Source organism: Fukomys damarensis, unplaced genomic scaffold, assembly GCF_012274545.1.
Source record: "Fukomys damarensis isolate Sample0158 unplaced genomic scaffold, DMR_v1.0_HiC HiC_scaffold_17, whole genome shotgun sequence".
NCBI classification, from domain to species: domain Eukaryota; kingdom Metazoa; phylum Chordata; class Mammalia; order Rodentia; family Bathyergidae; genus Fukomys; species Fukomys damarensis.
In genome coordinates this window covers 34,374,663-34,401,132 of record NW_022900929.1, presented here as the reverse complement: position 1 = coordinate 34,401,132, position 26,470 = coordinate 34,374,663, and the positions used below count along the sequence as shown (strand labels likewise).

The 26,470-nt window shown below is 46.7% G+C and overlaps 1 protein-coding gene across 1 annotated transcript in view; it reads right to left on the bottom strand.

Moving 5' to 3' along the window:
• Ehd4 (EH domain containing 4) overlaps nucleotides 1-26,470 on the bottom strand; it is a gene marked incomplete at its 5' end in the record, with an annotated part of 79,302 nt that overhangs the window by 18,348 nt on the left and 34,484 nt on the right. Inside the window, one exon of the mRNA XM_010625046.3 lies at nucleotides 25,876-25,973. Coding sequence (XP_010623348.3) covers nucleotides 25,876-25,973 — 98 coding nt within the window. The remainder of the gene's footprint in view (nucleotides 1-25,875; nucleotides 25,974-26,470) is intronic.

Genomic DNA, 26,470 nt, shown 5'->3' with positions numbered 1-26,470 from the left:
AAAAAAAAAAAATCTCCAACAAAAAAATAATGGAGTAAAAAGTTTTAAAAGGATGAGTACAGCATGTCAATGTTCATGTGAAATGTTAAAATACAAAATAATACTCAGCAATCTATGGGTATGGACAACAGCACAAATAAATCCAAATCCATCAGTATTAGCTTAGGATACTGGTTGGCTACGGGGTGGAGGGAGGCTAGGGTCTGGGGCAGATGAGGATATGTCTAAGGAGATCAATCTATTAGTGAAAATAAAGGTGTCCACAGACCAATGTTTTCATGCATTTGAAGAACAAGTATAAGAGCCGTTGCAAAAGCAAACTAGAGTTAGATACATTTTTTGTTTTGTTTGTTCAAGGCAGGGTCTCACTATATAGTTCAGGTTGGCCTCGAACTCCCATTGATCCTCCTGCCTCAGACTCCCAAGTTCTGAGATTACAGATGTGTGCCACCATGCCTGACACATATATAATAATAATTATAATGATAATTATTATTATTATTTTAAACTGGGAATCGAACTCGGGACCTTGTGCTTGCGAGGAGGCAGGCGGCGGCACTACTGAGCTAAATCCCCGGCCCTTGGCTTAGATATATTTTTAACAATAAAAATTCAGAAGTGCTGAAGCCCCTATGTGTCCCTCCTGGTCCTGTTTTCCCTTCTTCATCAGGGAAAGCAGCCTGTATGTGCGGATACCACCCGGCACTTTTAAGGTGTCTAGTTCTTGCTTTTCTCTTCTTTAGTCTGTCTTGCTGCAGCACCCTGATTCCTTGGGGGTGAGGAAGACAAAGGCAGTGCTGGAGGGGCAGCAGGGTTTATGCGCATCTCTTTTGGTAGCTAGTTTAGATCAGAGGAAAACCAAAGACTTACTGAGTTGGGCACACAGGAGTAGGTAAGATGGAGAGTCAGTGCTTTACTCCGCGCTTTTGCTGCAAGGCCACACAGACTGTCAGTGCTGCTGTCGCCCGACACTGGCTTGTGCACTCGGCAACCTTGGGCTGTAGGTCACAGAGACCAGGCCTCACAGATGAACCGATTTACTGTCCCCTGGCACCCACGGGAGGAGTAGGGGGCTTGCTTTGCAGCAAGGACGGCCTGTCTCTCCCTCCTCTCTCAGCTGGTTTCTCTGTGAGGCAGCATCAGCTCTGCAGGTCTGGAGACGGACTTTAGACAACATTGCAATGAGAGGCTTGCCAGCCAGGGATTGTCTTTTGTTGAACATCTTCCTGTCTGGGGGAGACCTTGCAGGACACAGAGGCTGACAGTGCAACACACAATCCTTCGCCCCATTGCTTAGCAGGATGGGACGAGGGCAGGTGAACTAGAATTACACATTCATTTCTTTCTACCAGAACGGAGGTTGAACCCTGAGGGGAATGCTACAAAGACACAGGGAAAACAGAACTGAACCACAGCCCTGATGGTGGCTGAATTGAAGGTTGGATGGGGTGGCTTCCTAACCCTTTGCTCAGCCTACAGCCTACTTCTTCAGCCTTCCCAGGAATTCCAGGAATGACAGGCTCCTGTGAAATCTGCTCAGAATAGCCAGAATCAGCTTCTTTGTTTTATTACCAAGAAGTGCAAATTCTGAGCCATTTCCCCCACATTTTAATATTTTGGAGAGTCCCTTATTTTCAGTGCTAAGAGAATCCTGCCACCCAGACAGGGAAGCTGAGCACAGCCATGACAGGAGGAGGGATGTCTGTGCAGGCATCACTACCGGATGCAAAAGCTCTCTTTCCTCCTCCCAGGCCTCCTTGGTTGAGCGCTTCTGATACAACACATGTTGAACTTTTAAGTGAAATTTGAGTTCTTAACAGGCAATTAAATTTTCTGTAAAAAAAAAAAAAGATGTGGGTTGGAGACATAGCTCAGCGGTAGAACAGTCACCTAGTGCATGTGAAGCCCTGGGTTCCATCCAGAGCACCGCAACCCATTCCAACCTAGCACTATGGAGAGATGAGTTTCGGGAATAGAGCTGCCAGAACATGTTTATTACTGATAAGGACATCACTCCTCTCCGGACAAGCCCGTTTTCTTGTTTTAAAGCAACAGCGAAAACTGGAGTATAAGTAGGTAGATTTGCTTGCGTTTTGCTTTGTTGTTGACCAGGCTAAAGGACCGCTTATCACGTGTCAAGCAATGCACGCAAAGGAGTCAGAGCGGAGCATCTCAGAGAGTGGAGGGTTATCCAAGCTAGAGGAGGCTGCTCTGCTCAGTTTTTGTCATTATCGGTTTGCCACTGTGATCATCTTACAGTCTAAACCTCAGTGCATTAAATGCACTCCTTGTGTAGCTGTCACCATTGTCCACCTCTTTCATCCAACTTTTTCATCTTTCTAAGTAAAACTCTGAAGACAGTAGACAAGAACTCCCCTTTCCCGTCTCTCCCAGCCTCTGGGCTCGCTGTCCCCTTCCTGTGTCTATGAAGGCAACCACTCTGGGTGCCTCACAGAAGTGGAATCAGGTAGCATTTGTCCTTCTGGGACCAGATGGTTTATTTCACTTAGCAGAAAGCCCTCAAGGGTTGTCTGTGTGGTAGCACGTTCAGAATTTCCTTCCTTTTTAAGGCTGAAATAAGTTGGCTCAATTCTTAAATCATGAAGGACTCAGGCACCAAGTACCTAGCTTCCAAAACCCCCCAGCTGATCTAACATTCAATAAAACATCTGCCTGCCTGCTGAAGGAAAACAGCAACTCAGAACTAGGAAGTGCTGATTCTCTGAGTATGGCCTTAACACTAGTCAAATAATGGTCTCGCTAAAATTTAGACACCCACAACCCCCATTCAAATTCAAATTCAAATTCACAGAATTTGAATCCCCAGGACTGGCCTGGTGATCTGATTTATGGGCTCTCACCACTGCCTGGACTAAATACACACTAAGCTTTGGAACCATAAAGGTCTGCAGACACTCTTTTTTGAAAAAAAATGTATTATTATTATTTTTTAATGTAGATTTCTTGTTGGTTAGCAAAACAAAACAAACACACTTAAAGCAGTTTCCCTCTGTTCTAAAAAGCTACCAACTGATGGTTAGATGGTGCATCAGAAAATTGAGAAAACATGGGCCAGAGATTTAGTTCAGTGGTGCCACTGCCTGCCTTGCAAGTACAAGCACCCAAGTTCGATCCCCCATAGCAAAAAAAAGAAAAAAAAAGAAAGAAAGAAAGAAAGAAAAACAGAAAAAACAGAATTTAAGTAGGCTTACTTGAAAATGGATTTAAATTGGGCATGGTGACACACGCCTTTAATCCTAGCACTCAGGAGGCTGAGGCAGGAGGATCACTGTGAGTTTGAGACAAGCCTGGGCTACATAGTGAGTGCTAGGTCAGTCTCAACTACATAGTGAGACCCTGTCTCAAAAAAAGAAAATGGATTTAAAGGGAGGCTGAGGCAGAAGGATCCAAAGTCTGAGTTCAGCCTGGGCACCTAGCAACTTAGTGAGCTATCTCCAAATTAAAAAATAAATAAATAAAAATAATAATAATAAAGGCCTGGGATAGAATAGAGACAAGCCGGCTACATAGTGAGTTCTAGGTCAGTCTCAACTACATAGTGAGACCCTGTCTCAAAAAAAGAAAATGGATTTAAAGGGAGGCTGAGGCAGAAGGATCCAAAGTCTGAGTTCAGCCTGGGCACCTAGCAACTTAGTGAGCTATCTCCAAATTAAAAAAAAAAAAAAATAAAAAATAATAATAAAGGCCTGGGATAGAATTCATTGTGAAGGCTTGGATTTGGTCCCCAGTATCAAAACACAAACAAGCAATTTAAAAATTCATGAAAGCTCCCCTGCTTTTGCTCATGCTGGGCATTGGCAAAACCTTCCTCTAGGGCAGTGGCAGCAAACCTTTTAGAGTTTTCGATGATAACAAACAGCCTCTGCAGCATGCATGTCATGGGTTTGCCACCATTGCTCTAGGGTCTAGAAACTAAAAGTCTAGTGCAATCCTAATTTTCAAAACACTTGGGCTAAATTTGATCAAGTGACATGTTACTTAAGCCCCAAGTTTCTCACCTGTAAATAGGGCTGTTGAGTGCTAACACAATGTGCTTAACACAGGGTTACTTGCAGCAAACACAAGCTCTTATCATTATAATCATTTCTTTTTTCCTTTTCTCTCCAGAGGAGGACTCGATTGCTCCCTCTTCTGAGCTCCCAGAACCTTTGCTTGTGTCTCCATAGCACAACTTGCCAGCGTGTTAAATGCAGATGGATGTCATGCTCTTTCCTCAGATTCCATATTCATTAACTGCTGGGAGGTCTCATGGTTACAATGTAGCAGCAGGCATCATGTGGTCTCATCCTGGTCCTATCACTTACTAGTTATACAACCTCGGGCAAATGACCTAACTTCTCTGGGTCTCTATCCCTCATCTCTAAAATGGGTCTAATAATAACAACGTCCACAGTGTTAGTGTAGGTGAGGTTAGAAATGTCTCGGCACCTAGCAAGCTGTCAGAATGGTATCCACTGGTCACGTGAAAACTCCTTGGATCCAGAAAGACACAGAGAGGGGACAGTCCCTGTTTGTCACAGGATGCCTAGCTGGGGAGAAGTACAGTCTGCAGCCTGCAAACAGGATATTGGGGTACAGACGACAATACAATGATGCTCTAGCTAAGTGAAAGAATCAGTACAGTGGTACCTTCATTCACTAATGCTTTTGTGAACAATTTGGTTCACAAACTGAATGTGTTTGGCAAAATTTTGCTTTTGTTTGTGAACTCTGCATTGGGCAACAAACCCAACTGTGGCCATCTCCCCAGCACAGACACAAACGATAGCCATCTTTTCCAGATCGTGTTGTGAATTAAATTCGTGAATCAAGGTTACCACTGTACTCAGAAAACAGATAATAAAAGATACTAAATAAACAAAATTCCACTGGCTTTGGAAATACTGCAGTGGACCCACAAGGTCTAGTGGCTTCCTTTGCTTGCCTGTGAGAGTTTGATCAGTCGGTCTACAGAACCAGGGTTGCTCCTAAATAAATCTGACTCCAAATCACAGGCACTTCCTGGCTCAGGGGGGCCCTGTGCATACCTGTGCTGGCTGAGGATGAGGGTAATGCTTCCATTACAGAGGGTAGGCAGGTTCCCGTAATGCTGCAGGTCAGCCACACTGTACCACGCAGGCCCGGGCAAGGTAAAAATTCATCAGACTTCAAGTGGCATTCAGCTTGGTGTATGTATGGTGTTTTTTGTTTTTTGTCTTTTTTGGTACCGGGGGATCAAATTCAGGACCTTGCGCTTGCCAGGCAAGCAACAGCACTACTGAGCTAAATCCCTGGCCCTGTTTACATATGGTTTTAAAATGTGGAGTTGAAATCTTCGGTCTGGACACACACTGTTCAGTTCTTACAGACAGTCCGGTCCACACACATACCCACCTGTGCCCACTGCTGACGGAACAACTCAGCCTCAGCTCTGCCTATCCTCAGAGAAGCCACCCCTACTGTCCTCTGCTTACAGTGCCCAGTGTCACCTCAATTCTTGCTGCTGTCCTGCTGGCTGGGGTGCCCCAAGGTCTGGCTCTTCTTTCTTTGGGGCCGCAGTCCCAGGACATTATCCCCCAGAGCAGCTCCTGAAGGAAAGTTTTCTGTGGAAAAACATGTTCAAAGTGCCCAGAACTGGCTTTATACACTCTTGTGGAATATGTCTGTCTGGAAATTGGGAATACACTTCTGGGAATTTACCAGACACTTCAAATCAAAGGTCCCCAAGTAGCTACTAATTACCAAAGGCCCAGGATGTGCTTGGATCCATCACCATAAAATGCTAGTTTATCCCTAAGAAGCCAGACTGGAGGCGAGCCTGCAAGTGAATGTGCCAGCACACACACATGGCGCAGTGAAGGGAAGGGGCTGTCACCAGGCACACACACCCAGTGCTTCCTTTTCCACAAATCCCTGGAGCAGGTGAAGCTAAGGCAGGCCTCGAGAAGCAGGTGAGTGTGCCCGGGGCTAGGGCGGGGTTGGGGCTGGCTGCTAGGTGGCCTGAACAAGGGGGACCTTTCCGGGGTGATGGGAGTTTCTATCCCATCCTTAGTAACCATCCTTGTTGTTGGCACACAGTACCCAACACCAGCAACTGAGTGGGGAGAGGTTTATTCTAGCTCACAGTTTCAGAAATTTCAGTGCATGGTGGGCAGGCTCCAATGCAGAAATGGCACAGCAGGAGGGCCTGTGCACGGCCGGGGAAGCAGAGGGAAGGGAGGACTGGGAAGGGACCCCCTTCTGGGTCACACCCCCAGTGACCCACCTCAGCCAGGCTCCCCTCTTCAGCACACGCAGCCACTCATCCATGGGAAAATCCACTGGTGAGCACAGCACCTAATGGTCCAGTCACCTTCCAAACACACGAGAACTTGGGGAACATTTTATAGCTGAACGTAACAACCCTGATGACGGTAGTGATTGCATGCACGCACAAATTTGCCAGAACTCACCAAACTGCACAGTTAAAATGGGTGCACATGAGCTATATGTCAAAAAATTGACTTCGGAAGTAAAAATAAATAAATGAAAAGGACAGGACAGAACCCAAGGTTGCTAAACTTGCTTAAAGACACAAATCTCAGCAAAGTGTTAATGGACTATGGAAGCAGAAATGTTTGTCGAGGCAACTGGAGGACTATCCTGATACGAATGAAGGTAGAGCGGGAGCTCGGTGTGTTCATCTGAAGAGGCACTCTAAGGCCAGGAACCGTGGTGTATACTTGTAATCCTAGCACTCCAGGAGGCTGAGGCAGGATGGTTCCAAATTTAATCCCAGAGTGGACAACTTAGCTATTTAGTGAGCCTGGGTCACAGAACAAAACACAGCACACTCTAATAAGCTGATGTAAAGTTTGACTTGTCTGCTGTGACTTTGAGGGCTATGTCATCCTGCCTTCTGGCCAAGGTGATAAGAGAAGTTCCCGGGGTGACAGATCAGAAGGACTGCTTTGGGTGTTGGGGGATCAGTTCCAGGCAGGCCTAGAACACGGCTGGGAACAGGCAGGTCTGGATGGAGAGTGCAGGAATCTGTATAATTGTGAACCATGCCCACGGTGCTCAATGGATTTTTAACATTTATTCATTCAATTTATTCATTCTTTAAGATTTTCTAGGGGAACTTTTTATGAGTCTCTAATCAGTCCATCAGCTAAAACTATAGTTTCTACCTTTGTACAAGGACCCCAAAGCTATGGGATGGAGAATCTGCCCCGTGGAAGATTCCAGCTTGGAATTTCTGGCTCCAGGTTCTAGGAACAATGGGAGGGCCAGGAAGGAAGAGGCTTCCCGTCACAGTCCTGGCCCCCGTTCCCGCTAAAGAGAGGCCCACCAGGAAATAGCATCTAGGGTGACATGGCTGTTCCCTGGCTCAGGTAAATACAGGGTGGGGGCCCCTGAGGAAGCAAGCTTGGCAGTCTACTTTTAATAGAACAGGAAGGGGGGAGAAGCCCAAATTTCCCCCCAGAGCCAAATTTCTAATTACCTGAGTTTTAAGCGAGATGTATGTCAATGAAAGGATGCAATTCAATGGAGGCCAGCCAGAACCAAGGCCAGGCTCACCCTGCCTACATCCTTCCTGTGCCCTTGGGGCGGCAGGGCCTTTGCCAGAACATGGCCTGACTCCCTGCTAGAGCCTTTCATCTTTTCAAGGTGCAGCCTGTGCACCCCCAAGTTAGCAGCTCCAGTTGCATCCGAGCCCAGTACTCCCATGACTTGAGGTCTCCTGGGCCTCGTGTTTCCTTGTGTCCCTCCAGCACCTGGTCAGTGAGTGTCCTTTCCAGGCAGGCACCAAGAGGCTGGTGGTGCTCCCAACTGCCCTCTGTGTCCCTAGGCTCCTTGCTCTCCAATCCAGTCCACAAAACACCCTGGTAGCACTCAGAGCTAATCTCCAAGACTATGACTGCTCCTGACTACTTTGGGAACTATTTACAGAACAAATTACTCACGAGGAGTCTCCACCTCACCACTCAGCTTCCCTCCTCGGCTCCTACTGGGTCCCACCCTCTGCAACCCGCAAAGCACTCTGGGCTCTCTGCTGTCCCAGGGACAGTCTGTGCTTTCCTGCCTCTTTGCCCTGGTCCACCCAGGCTTTCCCTTATGCCTGGAATGTCCTTTCCTCTTCCCTCCCCCAGCAGCATGGGACCTTCCTCTGCTTCTCCTGTTAGTCTGTTCTCTACCATAGTCCTTGGTGCTCCAGCCCATTACTGAGCACTCACTGGGCAGGACCACAGGCAGCCAAAGAGTAGGCCCAGGTCTCAATCATGGTTTGAACCCAAAGCCCATTCAGATGCTTTCTACCACCTCAATTAGGGCCCTCCAGCATACTCTTATAGCACCAGCGATTATCTTTTCTTAGCACTTATTCTCTATAGTATATAAGTATTTATTTGGTGATTGGAAGACAAAATCCTGAGGGCAGAGATCCACTCGTTCCATTCACTACTATATTAAATGTGATTGAAAAATGCAGTAACATTTAAGTTTTTAAAATACTTATTGTAGTAAAAGATAATATTGCCATTAACTCCCTCAAAATATTCCTCTCACTTCCAACACACTTACTCCATCATTCTTGCCCTCTCTTTCTCTTCTTTCTGGGGGTTCTGACACATTTTTTTTGCACATTACTGGTGTGTGGCTTCTGGGGACCAACATCTGTGTAAGTTCCTATAAGAGGTCCGATCTGTGCCATTTCTGTGGTGACCATCTGTGTGCTGCCCGCCAGACTTGGGCCGCAGGCCTGGTGGCACATGTGTAAAGATGCTGTGGCTCATGGAGGAGAGTGCCTGCCACAACCTCTCCCTTCAGGGAGGGGCATCTTCCGTGGTGGCTTCCTGTGGCCAGGCATTCTTACTCCGTCAAGTCGCTCTGGACGTCCTCGTCCATGAGGGTTTTAGTTGCACTGTTGTGGCTGCTTTGGTGTCTCAACTGACTCAAATTTTTACTTTTCGTGGTCATTTTGACTTAGGGGTAGATCCAGTGAATATGGTGGACGAGGACAAACCGTGTTTATGGGCCTGAATCTCCACTGGATGATTGCAGCACTCACTGTATTTCTTATCATACTCATAGAGACACCCCTGAAAGAAACCTTCTAGAACTGCTTTAGAGAGCAGGCAAGAATGGTGTGAGTATTCTGAGGGGGAATTATGGCAATGTGTAATAAATATGTGCTGCAATAAATTTTTGAAAATGTGCACACTCACTGTATATTTTGATCATACCTCATACACCCATAGTAAGTGTTCAATAAATTTGGTTTATTCCTACATAAATAAAAAAACCCAACTGCCATATGATCCAGCAATCTCACTCCTGGGTATTTATCCAGAAGAACTGAAATTAGGATCGCAAAGAGATATCTGCACTCACCTGTTCACTGCAGCATTATTTACAAAAACCACAATGTGGAAACAACATGACCGTTAGTGGATGGATGGATAAGGAAAATATGGTGCATCCACAGTACAGAATATTATTCAGTCATCAAAAGTGGGAATTCTGGAATAGGCAACACCATGGATGAACCCTGAGGACATAATGCTAATAAACAAGCTAGACACGGAGGGCAGGTAAATGCCGCACGATTCCACTTACATGATTTATCTAGATTAGTCCTACTCAGAACCTGAGGGCTAATGGTGACTGCTGGGGCTGGAGAGAGGGGACGTGGGGAGTCGCTAATCAACAAGTATGAAGGGTCCGCCCTGCAAGGCACCCCTGCTCTGGGCAGCTGCTGAGTCACACAGTGCTCTCAGCTAACAGCACTGAACTGGACACGAAACTTTGTGGAGGGGTGGAGAGAAATTGCTAAGAGCATGTATTTCATGTTAAATGCTCTCACTGTGATGAAATAAAACAAAAACATTTGGTTTAATCAAGTGAATTGTCTTGAACAAGAAGCATGACTGACTTGTAGCAAGTTCGAGGATTTGGAGTGAGTTTCTAAGAAAGGCTGTCATTAACTATAGAAAGCAGAAATCTCAGAATACACATCAAATATCTGGGATCATCCAGGTAGTATAACTATATTTTCAAAAACAGTCACTGCAACTTCAGTTAAAGGTGCACAAGGAGTCTTGGCACTTTCCTAGCTGAGTTTACTTTGCAACTAAAAAAGGTTGTTTCAGAAAAAATTATTGTAGTTGAAGGCAAAGTGATAGCTAAATGAACCGCAGCAGCAAATATTTCCTGAGCTTCCTTCTGTTCCTCTACGGCCTGGGAGCTTCGTATCAGTGTCGTTTCACGTAGACTTTCAATGACGCTGTGGAGTGGGCGCGCTTGAGAGCCCCATGGTACACATAAGGCCTGCTAACTTCCCCAGTGTGCGCAGCTCTTTCTCAGGGAGCTCAGATTCAAGCCCAGGAACTAGAATCTCAGAGCCAGTGTGTGGTAGAATTGGAGACAATTTTTATTTTCTTTCAATTGGTGGCTTTCTAAGTGTTCTACATTGCACATATTATTTTGTAAAAAATAAAAGTCAATGTCATTGAGGTGGTTGCCTCTTCTCTTCTGTAATATGTTTCGGGAGGAGTGCTGGCTGGACGTCTGGCACTCTGTGACAGAGGTGATGCTGCGGGGGCCAGTCACCACCCCAGTGACCCTACTCAGACACCTCTGTACCCCAGCGAAGCACCGGCACCCAGTCAGCTGTGCTTCCCAGAGCACTCAGGCTCCTCCGCTTTGCCCTAACTTCCTCTCTTCTCAGGCCCACCCTCCTCTCTCCAGCTGACCCAGCAGTTATGGGTGAGCAGTAAGGCGAGAATAGATCTAGTCCCCCTCCCTGCCCTGTGTGGGGTGGGCTGGCACTAACCCCGGTCCTGGAGATTCAGGACCTGAGCTCATCTCCTTTTGTGGAGGCTCAGTGTGAGTGCCCCTTACTGTTCTCAGTTGGCAAGAGCCACCTCTTGGGGAATGTAGCAGCCTACAATAAATCCTGGCCTGGGTGTGGTGGTGGCAATGGCCAATAACATAGCAAAATGTAGATAAAACAAGAACCAGATGGGTTCAGGGAGTGGGGTATGGGCTGTCTTCCCTCTGTCTCTTCCTCCCACTCCTTGTCACTTTGGGATTTAGTCCAAGGCCTGTAAAGCATTTTTTTTCCTGTGTCTGTTTTCTCATAAAATAAACAAGCCAACCTCGAAGCCTGTCCCTCCTTTCTCTGCGGAGGGTGTGAGGAAAATAGCAGGCACATTGGAGGATGCGGTGGGGTAGGACCTGAAGGAAGGCCTGAGGGAGGGCCTTCCTCACAGCATCACACAGCACCACAGCCAGGGACCGAGGAAGGTTCTAGGGAAGGATGTCACCCATCTAGAACCCTGCTGCTTCTGGACCTGTGACCAAGTGAAAGGGAAAAGTGGATTTTCTACCTCATTTTCCATCTCAAATTAAAAATCAGGTTAAGAAGCAAGCCCACTTAAAGAGGCCTGAGCATTGGAAAAAGCACATTTTAGGCTGTGCCGGAGAGGGAAGTTGTTAAAAAATCCACCAAGAAAACCTATTTGTCCTGAAGCATGGCTCAGCTAGCCATTTTATTTTTCTGGGCCTCAGTTTCTACAACTTTAAGATGAGTCAGAAGATTAATAAGGATTCTTTCTGGATCTTAAGGTACAGCTATATATGGTGATTCTGGATAGTGAACTTCTCTGAAAAGTCAAAATTTTAGGGAAATTAATTTAGTTTAGTGTCTGTATAGTAAAAGATATCAAGGAGTTACAGGACCAGTAAACAAATGTAAACCTCTAGGCAGCTACAGTACTGAATGACTAAGCTAGATAATAAAAATGATTAAAAACAAGTCTTGCTTTATTATGTTCCTTGCACTGGCCTCATGTGCTACAGCACTTGGCCCACTCTGAAAAGTCCTTGGATGTTTCCATCGGGCAGTGGTGGCAAACCTATGGCACACCTGTTATTTGTTTTTTCTTTTAACACTAAAGATGTTTATGTATGAGTTGTTTTTTCTAAACTAAAGCCTCAGTGTTCAGGTTTAATTGCAGTGTTGGTACTTTGTGATAAGTAAGTGGGTTTTGGATTGCAGTTTGGCACGCATCTCTAAAAGGTTCGCCATCACTGCCATAGAAGATAAATTGTTACCCTGTAATTTAAATTTTCCTGTTCTCCAATTCGAAACATCTTCATACTGAAAGAAATTGCCAGAGGATAGGTCAAAGGATGTTTAAAAAGTCATAAAGTTCAACATTCTAATATTATATCAGAAATAACAGCATCCAGGAACCAAGTGTCACATATGTGGAAGTCACTCATTGCTCATTTTTCAAGTGGGCTTTGTGTATGGCAGGCAAAAAACCCTCATACAATATGTCTATAAATCAGATGGAGTCAGCCTGGCAAACACTCCTGTGCTGAATTCTCTTGAGGCACAATGCCAATGATACCAGACACCATCCAAATGTGATGAGGCCAGACGCTGACAAACACAGCTTTGACCTTGACAATGCATCTTGTCATCTTGTGGTTCAGAAGGGCAAAGAGACAATGTTTCTCCAAGCCACGGTTCTCTAATGAGAGATGGCAAATGAAGTTGACAACTTTGACACTGACAAAGGGCTAGAAAGCAACTTCTGAGCCTGAACCCCCACCGGCCCTGTCCCTCTTTTTAAACATCATTGTATTGTGCAATGTCCTCTGAGCGTGTGGACGGCAGCAGGCCATGAAGACCAGCTCTGGCAACTAAGTTATCGCTCACCTACTTACAAAGCCAAATTATTACTCAGACACAGTCAGTCCTGGGTCAACATCACGGATGAAAACACAGACAAACAGCAGGTACTCTGCGAGCCCACATTTCCTTGTAAAGAAAGGACTCACTTATCCACCAAGCAAAGATCATGTAGTCACCAAGAGGATTTCAAAATAGTCAAATATCTCCAGAAAATGAAATACTTTTAAAGGTCTGTAGACATGAGAAGATGCCCTATCATATAAATAATGAAGAATAAAAATTAGGAATATGAGGAGATGCCATTTACCTACCAGGTTAGGGAAGATAATGGAGAGAATGCTGGGAAGGCCTGGAGTTGGGGGAATGGGGACACAGGAACACGTCACCAGTGGGAACATAGCTAGGTTCAGCTCTGAGAGTGGCGTTTTGGCACCCACTAACACATCAAATACCACAGTTCCTTTGATTCAGCAGTTCCACTTCTGGGAATGCATTCTATGGCTATCTTTGCACATTTTTTTGATTGATTCCCTATTTCATTTTTGAATTTTACAAATGAAAATTGTGTAAATTTACATACAACATGATTTCCTGAAATACATATGCTCTGCAGAATGGCTAAATCAGCTAATTAACACAGGGATTACTTTTGTGGTGAGAACATGCATTTAGCAATTTTCCAGATATAATGGCATTTTGCCAACTGTTTATATATATATTTTCACAGTTAATATACTGTGGCTATGTTTGTAACAACAGATGGAGCAGATAGGTGTGGTGGTGCATGCCTGTAATCCCAGCACTCAGGAGGCTGAAGCAGGAGGATCGCTTTCGAGTTCCAGGCCAGCCTGGGCTACATAGTGAGTTCAGGGCCAGCCTGAACTACAAAGGGAGACCCTGCCTCAAAAAAATGAAAAACAATAACAATGAAGATAAGGAGCAGCCCGAATGTCCTCTATCAAAAGGACCCCTGGTTTAAGAGCTATTGTAGTCCAAAAATCCACACACAGAGCAGGGTGACTGAGCCCTCCCTGGGCCCAGAGATGCTGACTGGGCTTGCTGTAGAGGAGGGAGGGGGACAGTCAGGACAGACATTCCTCACTGTCTAGCTTTCTGAAACTTGAATGTTTTGTCCCATCCATGCACACACCCACACACAGCAGCACTGCCCTGAGAAGCACTTGTGAGCAGTGAAAACCAGCCTGACTACACTAATTTATCTTTTGTACCATGGATGGGATTCAAACTGGAGATGGCTTGGGGAAACAGAAGAACAGAACTCACATGAAATGATGGGCTTTTTGATGATGCTGTTTTATGGCACATGTGAGAAATATTCACAGGTAAGGGACAGGATATGGCAGAGAGAACTGGAAAGGTGACAAGAGCTACACCTCTGACAGACCCCCCATTCCTGGTCATCCTCCACATAGGTCCCCTGCATCCAGTCCGCCTGCATTCTCCTGGCTTCTCCTGGCTCAACTCTTGGGTCCAAATGTTTAATTTACCTCCTTCTGCCTTTTTTTTTCTAGTCCTAGAAGAGTAGGGTTTTTATGTGTCTGAGCCCCAGGAACTGACCATGCCCACTCTCTCCTGGGGAATGTGGGAGTACTTCCCTGGCCTGTGCACTCTGGGTCTTACAGTTCTGTAAGATGAGCAGTGGCTGCCATCCCACCGGTCAGTCACAACTCTAGGTTAATGGCTGAGACTGAACCTCATGTCATGTCCAGGCCACGCTGGACCTGTGCTCAGTCGGCCTCCTCCACAGCCCACATCTGGTCACCTTACTCTGCTTCCGTGGACACCACAGATGCCCACTGAGTCCTGTTATTTTCAGTGCTTCGACAAGTACTGGCTTGTGATTGGGAGTGAAGTCAAGGTCTCTGTTCTATGTGTCCCAGCTAACAAGATGTGCTACATCTATGGAGCACCAAGGTATCTACATAGAGTACTCAGAGCCTCATAAAATCCAAGCTGGTAAGGTAGAGTGCTTTTCTTCTTATTTTACAGAGGGGGAGACCGAGGTCCAAAGAGGAGCATTATCTTGGCCAGGTCACCTCCCTGGTGGGAGGGTAGGGAAGTACAGAAATAGCTAGGCTGCGCTTCTCAGCATGCACTGCTTCTCTTCACCTATGCTCCCCTGACCTCCTTGATCACCCCATGCCCAGGCTGGGGAGCCCACTGGGGCATACTGAGTAGGGGAAAGGGGGATTTACTTTTTTTTCCCAGTACTGGGGATCGAACTCGGAACCTCGTGCTTGTGAGGCAGGCAGCAGAACCATTGCGCTAAATTCCCCAGCCCAGGCTTTACTTTTATAATATAGCAACAGGGATCGAAGCTAACAACAATCTCCTCCATTGTACCAGAATGGGCTATCCTTCAGGGTTGCCAGGTGACAGAAGGCTATTAAACATTTCAAAGCGAACAAGAAACAAACAAAAAACTCTTTTTAAAAAATGTTCATTAGGGGCTCCTAAAAATACTACCTTCCCAGAGCTCTACACACTTTGAGGGTCCTCTGCAGGCTGAAGGCTCAGGTGGAGGGCAGTGCACCAGGCCCTGACTCCCTCCTATTCACTGCCCCTGAGGCTGGTGCAGTTGTGGTCACTCTGCTCCCACCCAAGACCTTCAGCTGGAGATGCTGGCTGGTCACAGGGCCAGGCCCAGCCAGGCTGTCCCTACCCATATCTGCTCCTGGTCACTTCCTCCTTCTGTCCTGTGGGCAGGCACATCACCAAGGGGAAGCAGAGACGCAGGCTGCGGCCCATGTCCCTCTGGGTAGGCTTTCCACATTTGCCAACATCTTGTCTTTCACCGGAGCAGGGCCCATGGCTTCCATACATTCCTCAGAGTGGAGCCCTCCTGCCTCAGACCCCTGGACAGTGGCCTCCATATCCTGCCAGAGGTCACCGTTCAGAATGCCTCTTCACAGCTATACCCAGAGCCAAAGGAGAGCACCACGTGAGAAGAAATGGTGGCCACTCCTGTCAACCAAACGGACCCATGGGAACTGAGTACCAGTCCCATGCCTGGATCTGTTCCTGCAGGTCCAAGAACAGCTGAGTGCCTAATGATACTTCTGGGTAACCAAGAGAAGGATAAACATGGCTTCCAGTTACTCCTATGAAGTATTCCGCTTCTCCAAGGCCCCGGGCTCACACCAGCAGGCTCTCTGCCCTCCTCACCACTGCTTCCTGCCACTCACCAGCCTCCCCAGTTCCCAGAACCTGCCAGTCTCACCCACCCGCGGCTCTGTCAGACGAATCTTCCTCAGAGACCTCACATCCTGCTACTAGTCACCTAAAGCAGGAACACACAAGCCTTTGTTTTAATTTGCAGTTCTGTATTTGGCTCATTTACCCCTGCCCCAAGTGCGTTCTGTGAAGGCAGCCAGATCTCTGCCGTGTTGCCGTTTAGTGGAAAGCAAAAGCTATCTGACACATAGTAGGCGTTTACAAAACAGGCTGGTGGGAGTCACCTAGATGTATGTGGTGCACCAGAGATGCAGAATTAAGAAGACCTTCTTCCTCTTCCCAGTGCCCTTGGATTCCGAATGAGGGCTGATGTGCACTCTTTCCCAAAGATTACTGTCAAACACGGATGAAGGAAAAGCTTCATATGATGCTGCATGCCTGAAATCTTAGCACACTGAGAGGCTGAAGCAGGAGAATTCTAAATTCAAGTCTTGCCTGGGAGACTTAGCATGACTTTGTCTACACACACACACACACACACACACACACACACACACACACAGAGAGAGGCTAAGGGTGTAGCTCAGTAGTTCAGAATCTTCCCCCGCAAAAAAGAGACCGATTTGGTACTCAGAGCGAAAATGTGCCAATCATGGTGCCTCATGTGGATCCTTCCTAGGAGAGGCACCGGTGGGTAGTTTGGTCCTGTTTGCATTCAAATCTCTCCCCTGCAGTTAACAGCAGCTGCTCAAGAACCAGCCTGCCTGCTTGCATCGCACTCAGCCAGTCACTCTGGTTAGTGGCCACTAAAGCTATGGGGTTAAACAACTCCTATTTTCTCTGTGGCTCTGTTCGTTGGGATTAGCTGTTGGTTCTTGGCTGGCATCTCCCGAGGTGACAATCAGAGGCAGCTGGAGCTGGGGTCGTCTGACGGCCTAACCTAACTGAGTACTCAACTGCTCAGAGGCTGTCTGAACCTCTTGGTCTCTCCACGGGGCCTTTTCAGGCTTCCCTTGCCATGCGGTGGTCTCAACGCACCTAGACATTTCAGATGGCAGCCGGCACCTCCAGAACAAAGGTTCCAAGAGCTCCAAGTGGAACTGCAGGGCTTCTTCCAACCTAGCTTGGGAAATCACGCAGTATCACCTCTGCTGAATTTTCTTGAGCAAACCTACATCAGACAGTCAGGCCAGACCACAGGGAGAAGCCTGCTCAAGAGCCCAGGAATTGAGAGGCCTGGCTCAGGGTGGTGCTGGGAGGTGGGGACATCTGTTAAGAGCAGACACCAGACTTCTGTACTTTTACAGAGAGATTTTCAGTCTCTCTGTGCCTCAGCCTTTTCTTCTGTAAAATGGGGCAAACTGTTCCTACATCATAGCTTCTGTGAGGAGCAAATGAGTTATAAACACATGGAAAGCACATAACAATGCATGACCCAAGTATTAACTAGTATCATTATTACTCAGCAGAGTAAGGAGCACACTTTTTTCTCTGATTCGTTTGGTTCCCCATGCGTGTGAAACGTGCGATCACATGCTGTTCTATATGCCAAGTAACAGAAGTGTACTTTTCACCACCAAAAAAATTTAAAAGTTTGGGTTTAAGTCTAAGCAAAAGCAATTATTCCTCATGTTCAATTATGCACTTAAATATTTTAAAGATACACTAAAAATAGCTGTGAGGGCCTGGCAAATGCCATTGTGAGTCACAGCAGTGATGCTGTTGTGTTCAGGTCAGAAGTGGCAACACTTGTGGTGTGGAATTTCCCATCGCACCGGTGGAAAGGGAGGCATGTGTTTGTTGGCAAACTTTCCCGAAATGAAAAGAGATAGGATTTCCTGCTTGCCGCCCAAGTGGTGAGTGACGGCCAGTATCTCAGAAGTCAGCGAGAGGCTGGCCTCAGCACCAGCTGGAAAACAGGGGCTGCCATGTCCCAAAAGAACTCAGAGACAGGTCACTAGACTCAAACCTGAATGTACAAGTGGCCTTGTGATTCGGGCCTGAGGACATATGTTCTGTTCCACAGAATCTGTCTCACTACAACACAGCAGTGCTCCGTGCAGCCTTCAGGACAAAACACGCTCTCTGGCTACAAGCGCCCACCGTTCCCACACATGCACCACCCCCTCCCTCCAAAAGGCCCTGAGCTCCTATATTCTTTATTTTTATACTTTTCTGTTGTATAGAAGAGATAAAAGTGAGAGAAGCTTCCATCATTGTCCCTTGACTGCATGCCAAGAAGACACCATGGTACCAACATCAGATCATCGTGTGGTTTTACCCTTAACCTGGCCTGTGGCATCATGACTGCACTGACCTGTGAGCTTGCCACCTAGCCCGCCAGGCACTGGTCAAGCAGGGCCCTGTATAGGACACAGATCAGTGTGACAGGATTGAGAATTCATAAATCCCTACATTTATAGCAAACTGGCTTTTGAGACAAAGGTGTCAAGACGCTCGGATAGAAGAATTGTCCTTTCCACAAATGGTATTGAGATAACTGGATTTCCACATGCAAAGGAATGTTAATCGAGACAGAAAATAAAAAGCCAAAAGGAAGGAAGGAGAATCTTTCTCTTAGCACCTTTGTTTACTGCTTCCTGTTGTGACTCGGTGGTTCCTGCTCACTGCACCTCTTGACTAGAACCCTGGAGTTCCCAGGGCACCAGAGCGGCTGTCTGAGCATCTACTTACACCGAGCACATGGGTCCTGAGTGGACTGCGTCTAACACACCCTTGAAAATGCCCAGGTCTTTTTTTTTTGAGACAGGGTTTCATTATATAATTCAGGCTGGCCTTGAATTCACTATGTAGCCCCAAGCTGGCCTCAAAATCACAGCGATCTCCCTGCTTTGGCCTCTCAAGTGCTGGAATCATACATGTGTGCCACCACACTTGGCTGCCCATGTCTTTTTATAGTATTATTATTCCTAAATAAAGGAATGCCAAATCTCTTGCTCTATCTCTTATACATACACAATCTGTTTTAAAAGTTATTTTCCCATCAAATATTTTAAAAACCAGCTGCCAATTAGTCTTCATTCTTTATTTCCAGAGACTTTTGATTTCAAAATTTAAAAGCTAATTGTCAATAAAAATGACTACAGTATATAGATGAAAAAGATAGAAACAATTATTCAAAAACAGTATTCAGCTCCTGAACAACAAACTCCTTATTTCAAGGAATTTAAGAGTTTCTTGTACTCTGAGACAGAAGACTTTTTTACAGGAAAGAAACCAATACAAACAGAAAGCAAAACTCCGCCTTGGAAAACTCTCTGGCCTTTAACAACACCATGATGTTGAAGGGAAGAACAACTAACATTTATTAAGCACTTACTATGTCCTAGGCGGGGCATAATTCTCTAGCTTCTAGATATTAACTTATTTACCACAACCTTATATGGTAGGTAGTATTGCTATCCGTACTTCACAAACATATGAACAATGTTGTCAGGTCCATGTGGTTAGTAAGTGGCTGTGCTGTATTTGCCTTTGAACCCAGAACATCTGATTCCATTCTCTGTTTTTCTTTCTTTTTTTTGGTACCGGGGATTGAACTCAGGTCCTTGCACTTGCGCTGCAGGCAGTGGAATTGCTGAGCTAAATCCCCTGTCCTGTTTTTCCTTTTGTTTTACAATGTGGTAGTCTTCAGGGATTTCAGTCCCTTGCTTGGACCAAGGCAAGTAATTTGATTCTTTGTTTGTATTGATGAGTTTAACAGAAACAATCTCAGAAAAACATGAATATGCAGGAATTTAAATCCATGTGTAAATATCTAATACCTGAACATGAGTTTTAGATACCTTTCAAATAGCAACTGGGAAATACCTGAAAAGCCAGCGCAGTCAGCCAAACATGAAAAGAGACAAGGCTGGCTCCTGACCGCTTTGTGTCTACAGAGCTCCTCCACTTCCCCAGAGGATGAAGACCCCCTCGCCTGGCTTCTCACTGAGTTCAGACTTTCCTTGGCTTTTTTCCTAATCCTTGACAATATTGCTCATTCTATCGAATGAAATAATTTGTGGCTTCTAGTCTGATTCTTTGGAGCATAGGTGCCCCAGTGACCATGTCCACCCAGCTGGCTCAGTTGGTAAGTATGTGCTCAATGAACAACTCCACTTAGGCAGTGCCCTGCATTTAATTCTAGTACCACAAAAACAAAACAAACACACAAACAGAAAACCTAAGTAACAAAACCAACAAAATCAAGAAATCCTGCAACAGCCATAGGCTGGGGAGTCAGGGACAGGAGTAGAACCTAAAACAGGGACTCTTCGGTGAGCTCTGGTGATCAAGGACTCATGCTGCAGCAAGGCCAGGGCAGTTCTAGTCTGTCCCTACTGGAGAACAGTGTGGGGAGGGAATGTGCTACTTCAAAATGCACATTTGTTTTACAAGTTACTATTTCCTAGTCTTGTTTTTTCAATTATTAGCACGTTTGCGATATTTAATAATTCCCTTCCTCCTGGGGAACTGGCTTGATCCTTTTCACTTTCCCTCCCTGCTCTCCCACCTCCCTCTACCCAGTTCCCCTTCCCATCTTCACAGTCTCCCTCCCTGCTTCCTATCATAAGTCATTAATTTTGCTTTTTAAACGATGCGTACTTTGGGTTTCCACTCTTATTGATAATACTGCCGAGCCTGTCCTGAGCGCGCCTGCTCCAGGGGTACAGCAGGCACCAGCAGGTGCTCTCAGACTCTGAAGGGAGCTCTGGGTCCGTGCCTCGTCCCCTGTGCCGCCTGGGGGTCCCCTAGCATCTTGGTCCCTCTGACAGCCTCATTCCTCAGCAGGTCTGTGTGTGCTTTCCCTCAAACCCTCCCCGTGACCGCCTACCCAGAGGGGAAGCATTCTTATCAGGCAGTCCCCTAGCATCTTGGTCCCTCTGACAGCCTCATTCCTCAGCAGGTCTGTGTGCTTTCCCTCAAACCCTCCCCGTGACCGCCTACCCAGAGGGGAAGCATTCTTATCAGGCCATCGCTGAGTGTTCTATCTCCTTTCCTGCACAGCCATCAAAATCCGGTCTTTTGTCTTTAAAGCTGAAAAAACTTGTCAAGTAGATGTGTTTGTATTTCCCTGATTATGGTCTGTTTTTGCCTTTTCCACACAGCTTGGATTTCCATGCCCACTTCCCAGCTCCAGTGATTCTTTTGTGGCTCTGTCTGAGGACCGTAGCTTTGCAGTCAGGGCTCAAAATGGGCTGCTCATGTGGACCTGCCAGTGCCCAGGTGGGAGACCTAGGGTTATCTATATCTGAGATGAAGGGTAAAGCAGTAATCTGTGACTTTGAACTTCTGTTCTGTGTCTGCTCTGCTCCCTGAAACACAGTTAGCTCCTGTCTCATGCACTATTACCATCCATTGCTTCTACTCTCAGGCCAGTGCCTGCCCCTCTGCTTCTCATCATCTTCTCAGTTCTGATCACCAACATAATCTGTGGGCTGGGGTTAACAAGCTGCGGGCTTCCCGGTCAGGGAGGCACTCACATTTTCACTTAGGGAGCTGTTGGTTCCAGGAGAGTAAGATTTGTTTGAAAATTTGGACTGTTTGTTTTTTCCTTTAGAATTATTTACATTTTAAAAGGGAAAAACTACACTATTTTTGTTGTCACAGTCAAGCCTATGGAAAGCTACACAAAACCCCACACTCTCAGGAAACCACAAAATAATTAATTACTAGTGGCCATCGCTGCATCTCAAAACACTACTATGTTGTGGAAATAAACAAGGCACCAGCCGCCCCATTATCATTTTCTAAAGTATTTTCCTTATTACACAGGGACACTGTGATGGGAACTAGAATCCAGAGTCCTGTCCCGTATACCTGCGAAGCACAGCAGTGTTCATGCCACATCCGGAAATCAAACCCAGCCTAAGTTTAGGTTCTGCATGAAATAAATAGTCTTCTTGGAAGTAGACCGTTCCAGGAGCCAAATGACAACAGATTGGGAATAAAAACAAGGATAGGCGTGCAGATAAATGTGCTCTCTTCTTGTTACACAGAGCAAAAGGTCTGGGTGCTGTCCGCTGGGGCGAAGGAGGTTCGGGAGTGGACCATCACGCCTCACTTCCTCACACTCAGGAAGAGTTCAGCAAACCTCAAGAATCCATTTTTTTTTTTTTTCTAGTTCTGGGGATTAAACTCAAAACTGCACTCCAAACATTTTTTTTCATTTTGACACAGGGTCTTAAGTCTCTCAGTTGCCCAGGATGGGCTTAAATTTGTGAACCTCCTTCTTTTATTAGCAAGAAGAGAATCAAGAAAACTTTGTAGAACATTTAGACAGCTATTACTTGATTAGAATAAAATATTATAAAAGTATAATAATATTTTTACCCCTGCTTGGTGGGAATTCAGTTCTGTATGCCAGCCAAGAAAGCTGCACTTCAGTAACAAAACTTGGTATTTTTTACCCTAAAGATTTTCTGCTAACTGATGAAACTAAAGGGCATCTAAAGGGTAGTGTGTTTCCATGTAGTGATTCATTGACAATTCTTCCAAAATTCAATTACTCAAGCAGTTTCATTTACACAGCTCCTAAGAAATGACTTAGACATCCCTTTTCCCCAAAAGCTGATGGGGATTCTTGCTGACCTGAGCTCAGAGCACTGCGATATGAGGCAAGGAGCATAGTGTCCTGACTCCTGGGCCCTGCTGGGCTGTGCTGGTGGAGAAGTTGTGCTAAGACACACTCTCACTGCGGAAGGCCACGTCTAACATGACAGTGGTTTGGCCACGCTTTGCATCAAATCTAACACCAAAGAACATGAGGGATCACAAAGAGCATCAGGTGTTTCTTCTTGTCATCAATGACTAGGGGCTAGGAATGGCCGCAAGGGCTCATGTCATCCTGGTAACCACATCTGTCCCTCTACCCAGCACAGAACACCAAGGCACCAGGCATATGATGCAACCAAGGAGAGAACAAACAGAGCCCAGGAGAGGTGAGGTGCACGTCTGGGCCCTGGGGTTAAAGCCTTGGGTTTTCACCACTCAAGCATCTGAACTTCTCACAGGGCACTAGAACACTTGGTCCCCAGAGCTGTCAGACCTGGGCAGAATATGTGAGGGCTGCCAGTGGTGACTGAGGCCAGAACCCTGGTTCAGCTCCTTCCTGTCCCCTAAATGGGCCCAGAACAACATGCAGCTGCCAACCTGCCACCTGCTCGGCAGCGAGCTGAAGCAGGGCACTGGATCAGGTAGAATTGTGGGTCTTCCTGGGGTACTCAGCAGCCACCACATGCTTACCTGCTTCCTGTTGAAGCTCTGCCTCCTCCTTAGTAAATTCTCAGCCTTCCCACAGGCTAGAGGGTGGGCTGGTTCCCACACGGCACAGGCATTCCCCAAAGCCTATCCTCCAAATACCACATCCTGTCAACAATTTTTATCCCTATCCACTCCTTAGGTGTCAAGCCTGATTACCCATCTGGCTGGCAGCTGGGACAAATTCTCACGATCACTGAAAAGCTGCTTTCCTGGAGGTGCAATGAAGAGTGAAGATTTCCTTGGCTCTATTTGCTCATGACTGTGCAGGTTTGAATTAGAAAATAGATCAGAAATGACTGACACGATGTCGACATAGAGCAAGGGCTCGTATCAGTGGCTAGTATCATACTCTTATCAATGCACACTTCAAGTAGACTCTACATGTGTAAGGGGGGTCAACTGGGTGAGCAGGACCAGTCATGAGGCGCAGTGTGGGTTAATCCATCAACCGCATGAAGGAGACGGGGACATCAGTTATCAGTTGCCCCTTTCTCCCTTCACAGGCAAAGGTGAGAGCAGCCAATACAGTCGCTGGGGCTGTTTTAAAAAGCCAGTGGGGTCCATCTGGCACAGTCTAATGCTGACGTTAATTCCTGGTGAATGGTGAACTGGATCTTCTACAACCAGACAGAGGGATGTCTGTGTAAGTATATTTGGGAAGTTAACATTGAGGCTAAAGCAGCTCTAAGACACCATGTAGTCCTGGGGGTTTGTATGCTGAAAGTGTCACTAAGTGACTCCAACCATCAGCTGTGCCCCAAAGCCCTGTGGCACTCAAGTGTGGGATTGCAGGCTGCGGTCTGCACTGCTGTGGGCTGCGGTGCATGGTCTTTCCCCATCCCACTAGCTGCTATGTTTGTCACAGAGGCAGGGGCCAGCTGACTGGTGAGCCACACATGCTATTTCTATGCATAGGATGTGAGTAAGTACATGCCACAGTAAGGCAGACCAGGATGTGAGTCAGGTCATACTACAAAGTGTGGAAAAGAACCCATCTTCAAAGTGTGCTAAAAGGATCACGCCAAGCTTCAACAGTCAGCTTGAAAGATGCTTATAATTACTAAGGGAAGGAGGAATGCTGAGGAAGCTTAGAGTTGGTCAAAGGCCTACCAAGAAAAATGAGAAAGATGGAAGCCACAGTCTAGAGGCCTTAAATTTTTGCAGTAAAAAGGAAGATTTACCAGAACCACACCCTTTCCAGTATGCTTTGGTCAGACGTGTAGAACCAGTGAGGTAAGGACAGCTCAGAAAAGATATGGAACAGATACTTGCTTAATTTTCCTTTTAAAACAAACCATTTGATCTGCAGAACAACTTTTCTGGGACCAAATGATCCTCAACTGGTCCTCAATTGGCTCATTCGGGAAAAGTTCTTGGCACTGAGTGTAAAGATATACTAAGAGAGGTGACATCTATAATACTCCGTAAGAATAAAAACATGTTCACAATCGTAACACCCACAAATCAGCTAAGTACACTACTCTGTGTCCCTTTCACGGAGCCCAAGCAGCTGTTGAACAGTATAATTTGAACATTCTGACACGGAATGAAGTCTGAGATAAGTGGTTAGGGAGAAATAGCAAGTTGTAGAAAATGTCCATGGTAATCCTATTTCTGTTAAAAACGACATTTAGATAAGTACAGGAAAAAGCCTCTAAAGCATCAGAGAAATCCACTAAGAATTGTTATTTGTGACAGTAAGGGTTTTTAATAACCTTATTCATTTTTCAAATCCTTCACAACAAACAACTATTACTTTTATAATAGGGAATAAAACTAAAGAAGATTATTTATGAGAACAATAGTCTGAATGTGTCTTTTTCTCCAGCAGCCAGGCTCTTTGAAGCCTTGGGGTGGCTACGAGCACTGTGCATGCCGTGGTAGAATCAGGAAAGCACCAGGGATGGCTCTAAGCTCTCTGCAGGTCTACAGAGGCCGAGAGCTGGCATTTCTGAAACACCACAGGAAAGGGTGCAGTCAGGAAGCCCAGCCTTTGCCCCCACCGCAGCACCTTGCATGGCCTGTGCATTTGCACTGTTGCCTTGCAGGGGTTCGATGCTCAGCCCGGCTTGTGGCTGTGAGCTCAGCTCTGGCCCGCTAGCACTCCTCAGCGTGGCTTTACTGGGCTCTCAGAGGGCCTCATGGAAGCACCTTTCCTTCAAGGCCCAGGGTGCAGGTGGCGGCTTGGCCTGTCTCTGTGACTGCAGGAAGCCAACCCAATGCCCTCCTGCCAGGCATTTCCTCTTGGTAAGTCAACTGTGCCCTCTCATGTACCAGGCCCATCTGTCCAACCACTGGCAGCCCAGGCTTGTCTGCTGCAGGCTGGAGAAGCCACGAAATTGGCCGAGCCACGTCTGCTCTTCCCAGACCTCCTCTAAATACTAGGCTCTTTCCGTTCCCCAGCTCGTCCCCCAGGCAGCCCTACTCACTCTTCAGCTCTGAAGGTCCCCATACACCAGGACTCATGGCCGCATCTCTTAGTGATTTGCCTTTTCCTCACCTTCCATTTGGATCTGTGACAACCTGGCTGACAGCTACCTTCCTCCTTAGAACATAAGCTGCTTGAGGGCAGAAACTATGCCTGCCTCTGTGTGTCCCCGGGCAGGATTCCCACCAGTGCTGTCCTAGAGGATGAACAGAACATGACCAGAGAAGAAATCCTCTGTGTACTTCAGAAAGGGTCCCGGTGAGCTGTGGAGGAGGCAGAAGGTAGTGGGCAGGGAACTGACCTCGGCTGATGCGCTGCTTCTCCCCAGACAGGATGCCGGGGCTGTCGATGATGCTGATGCTCTTCAGGACCTGATTGGGCAGCTGGGAGCACATGAACCTGGAAGAGATGGACAGGAGGCAGAGTCAGAAAACAGGCCTCACTTTGGGATCTCTGATGTTCACAAAGGGGGAGTGTGGAGGAGTCCAATAAGGACTGAAGATGCCTAGGAAGCCATACAGCAGGGGCTTGGAGGAGAGGGACTGGAACTCTATTGGTGCCACAGAATAGATGCTGGGCCAGGGAACAAGTGTGGGAGGGGAGTGGGCACCTGCTGCTTCCAGCCGCCCGATTCCTCACTGATTACTGTGACTGCAGGTAACATTTATCAAACTCTCGAGTGTCAACCTATTGTCAACCTCAGAGATGTTTAGTAACCAGCTCAGAGGTACTCAGATCTGGGCTTGTGGCTTGACTGAAGCACCACAGCCTCCTGCTGCCCCCTGCCCACAGTCCCGGGCTTTTGCTGCAGGGATCCCCACGATTCTTTAGAGTTTTACTGCTCCTCTGAGAGGAGTACCCTAAGGTCCTCATCCTGTTCTGCTCATAGCTCAGCC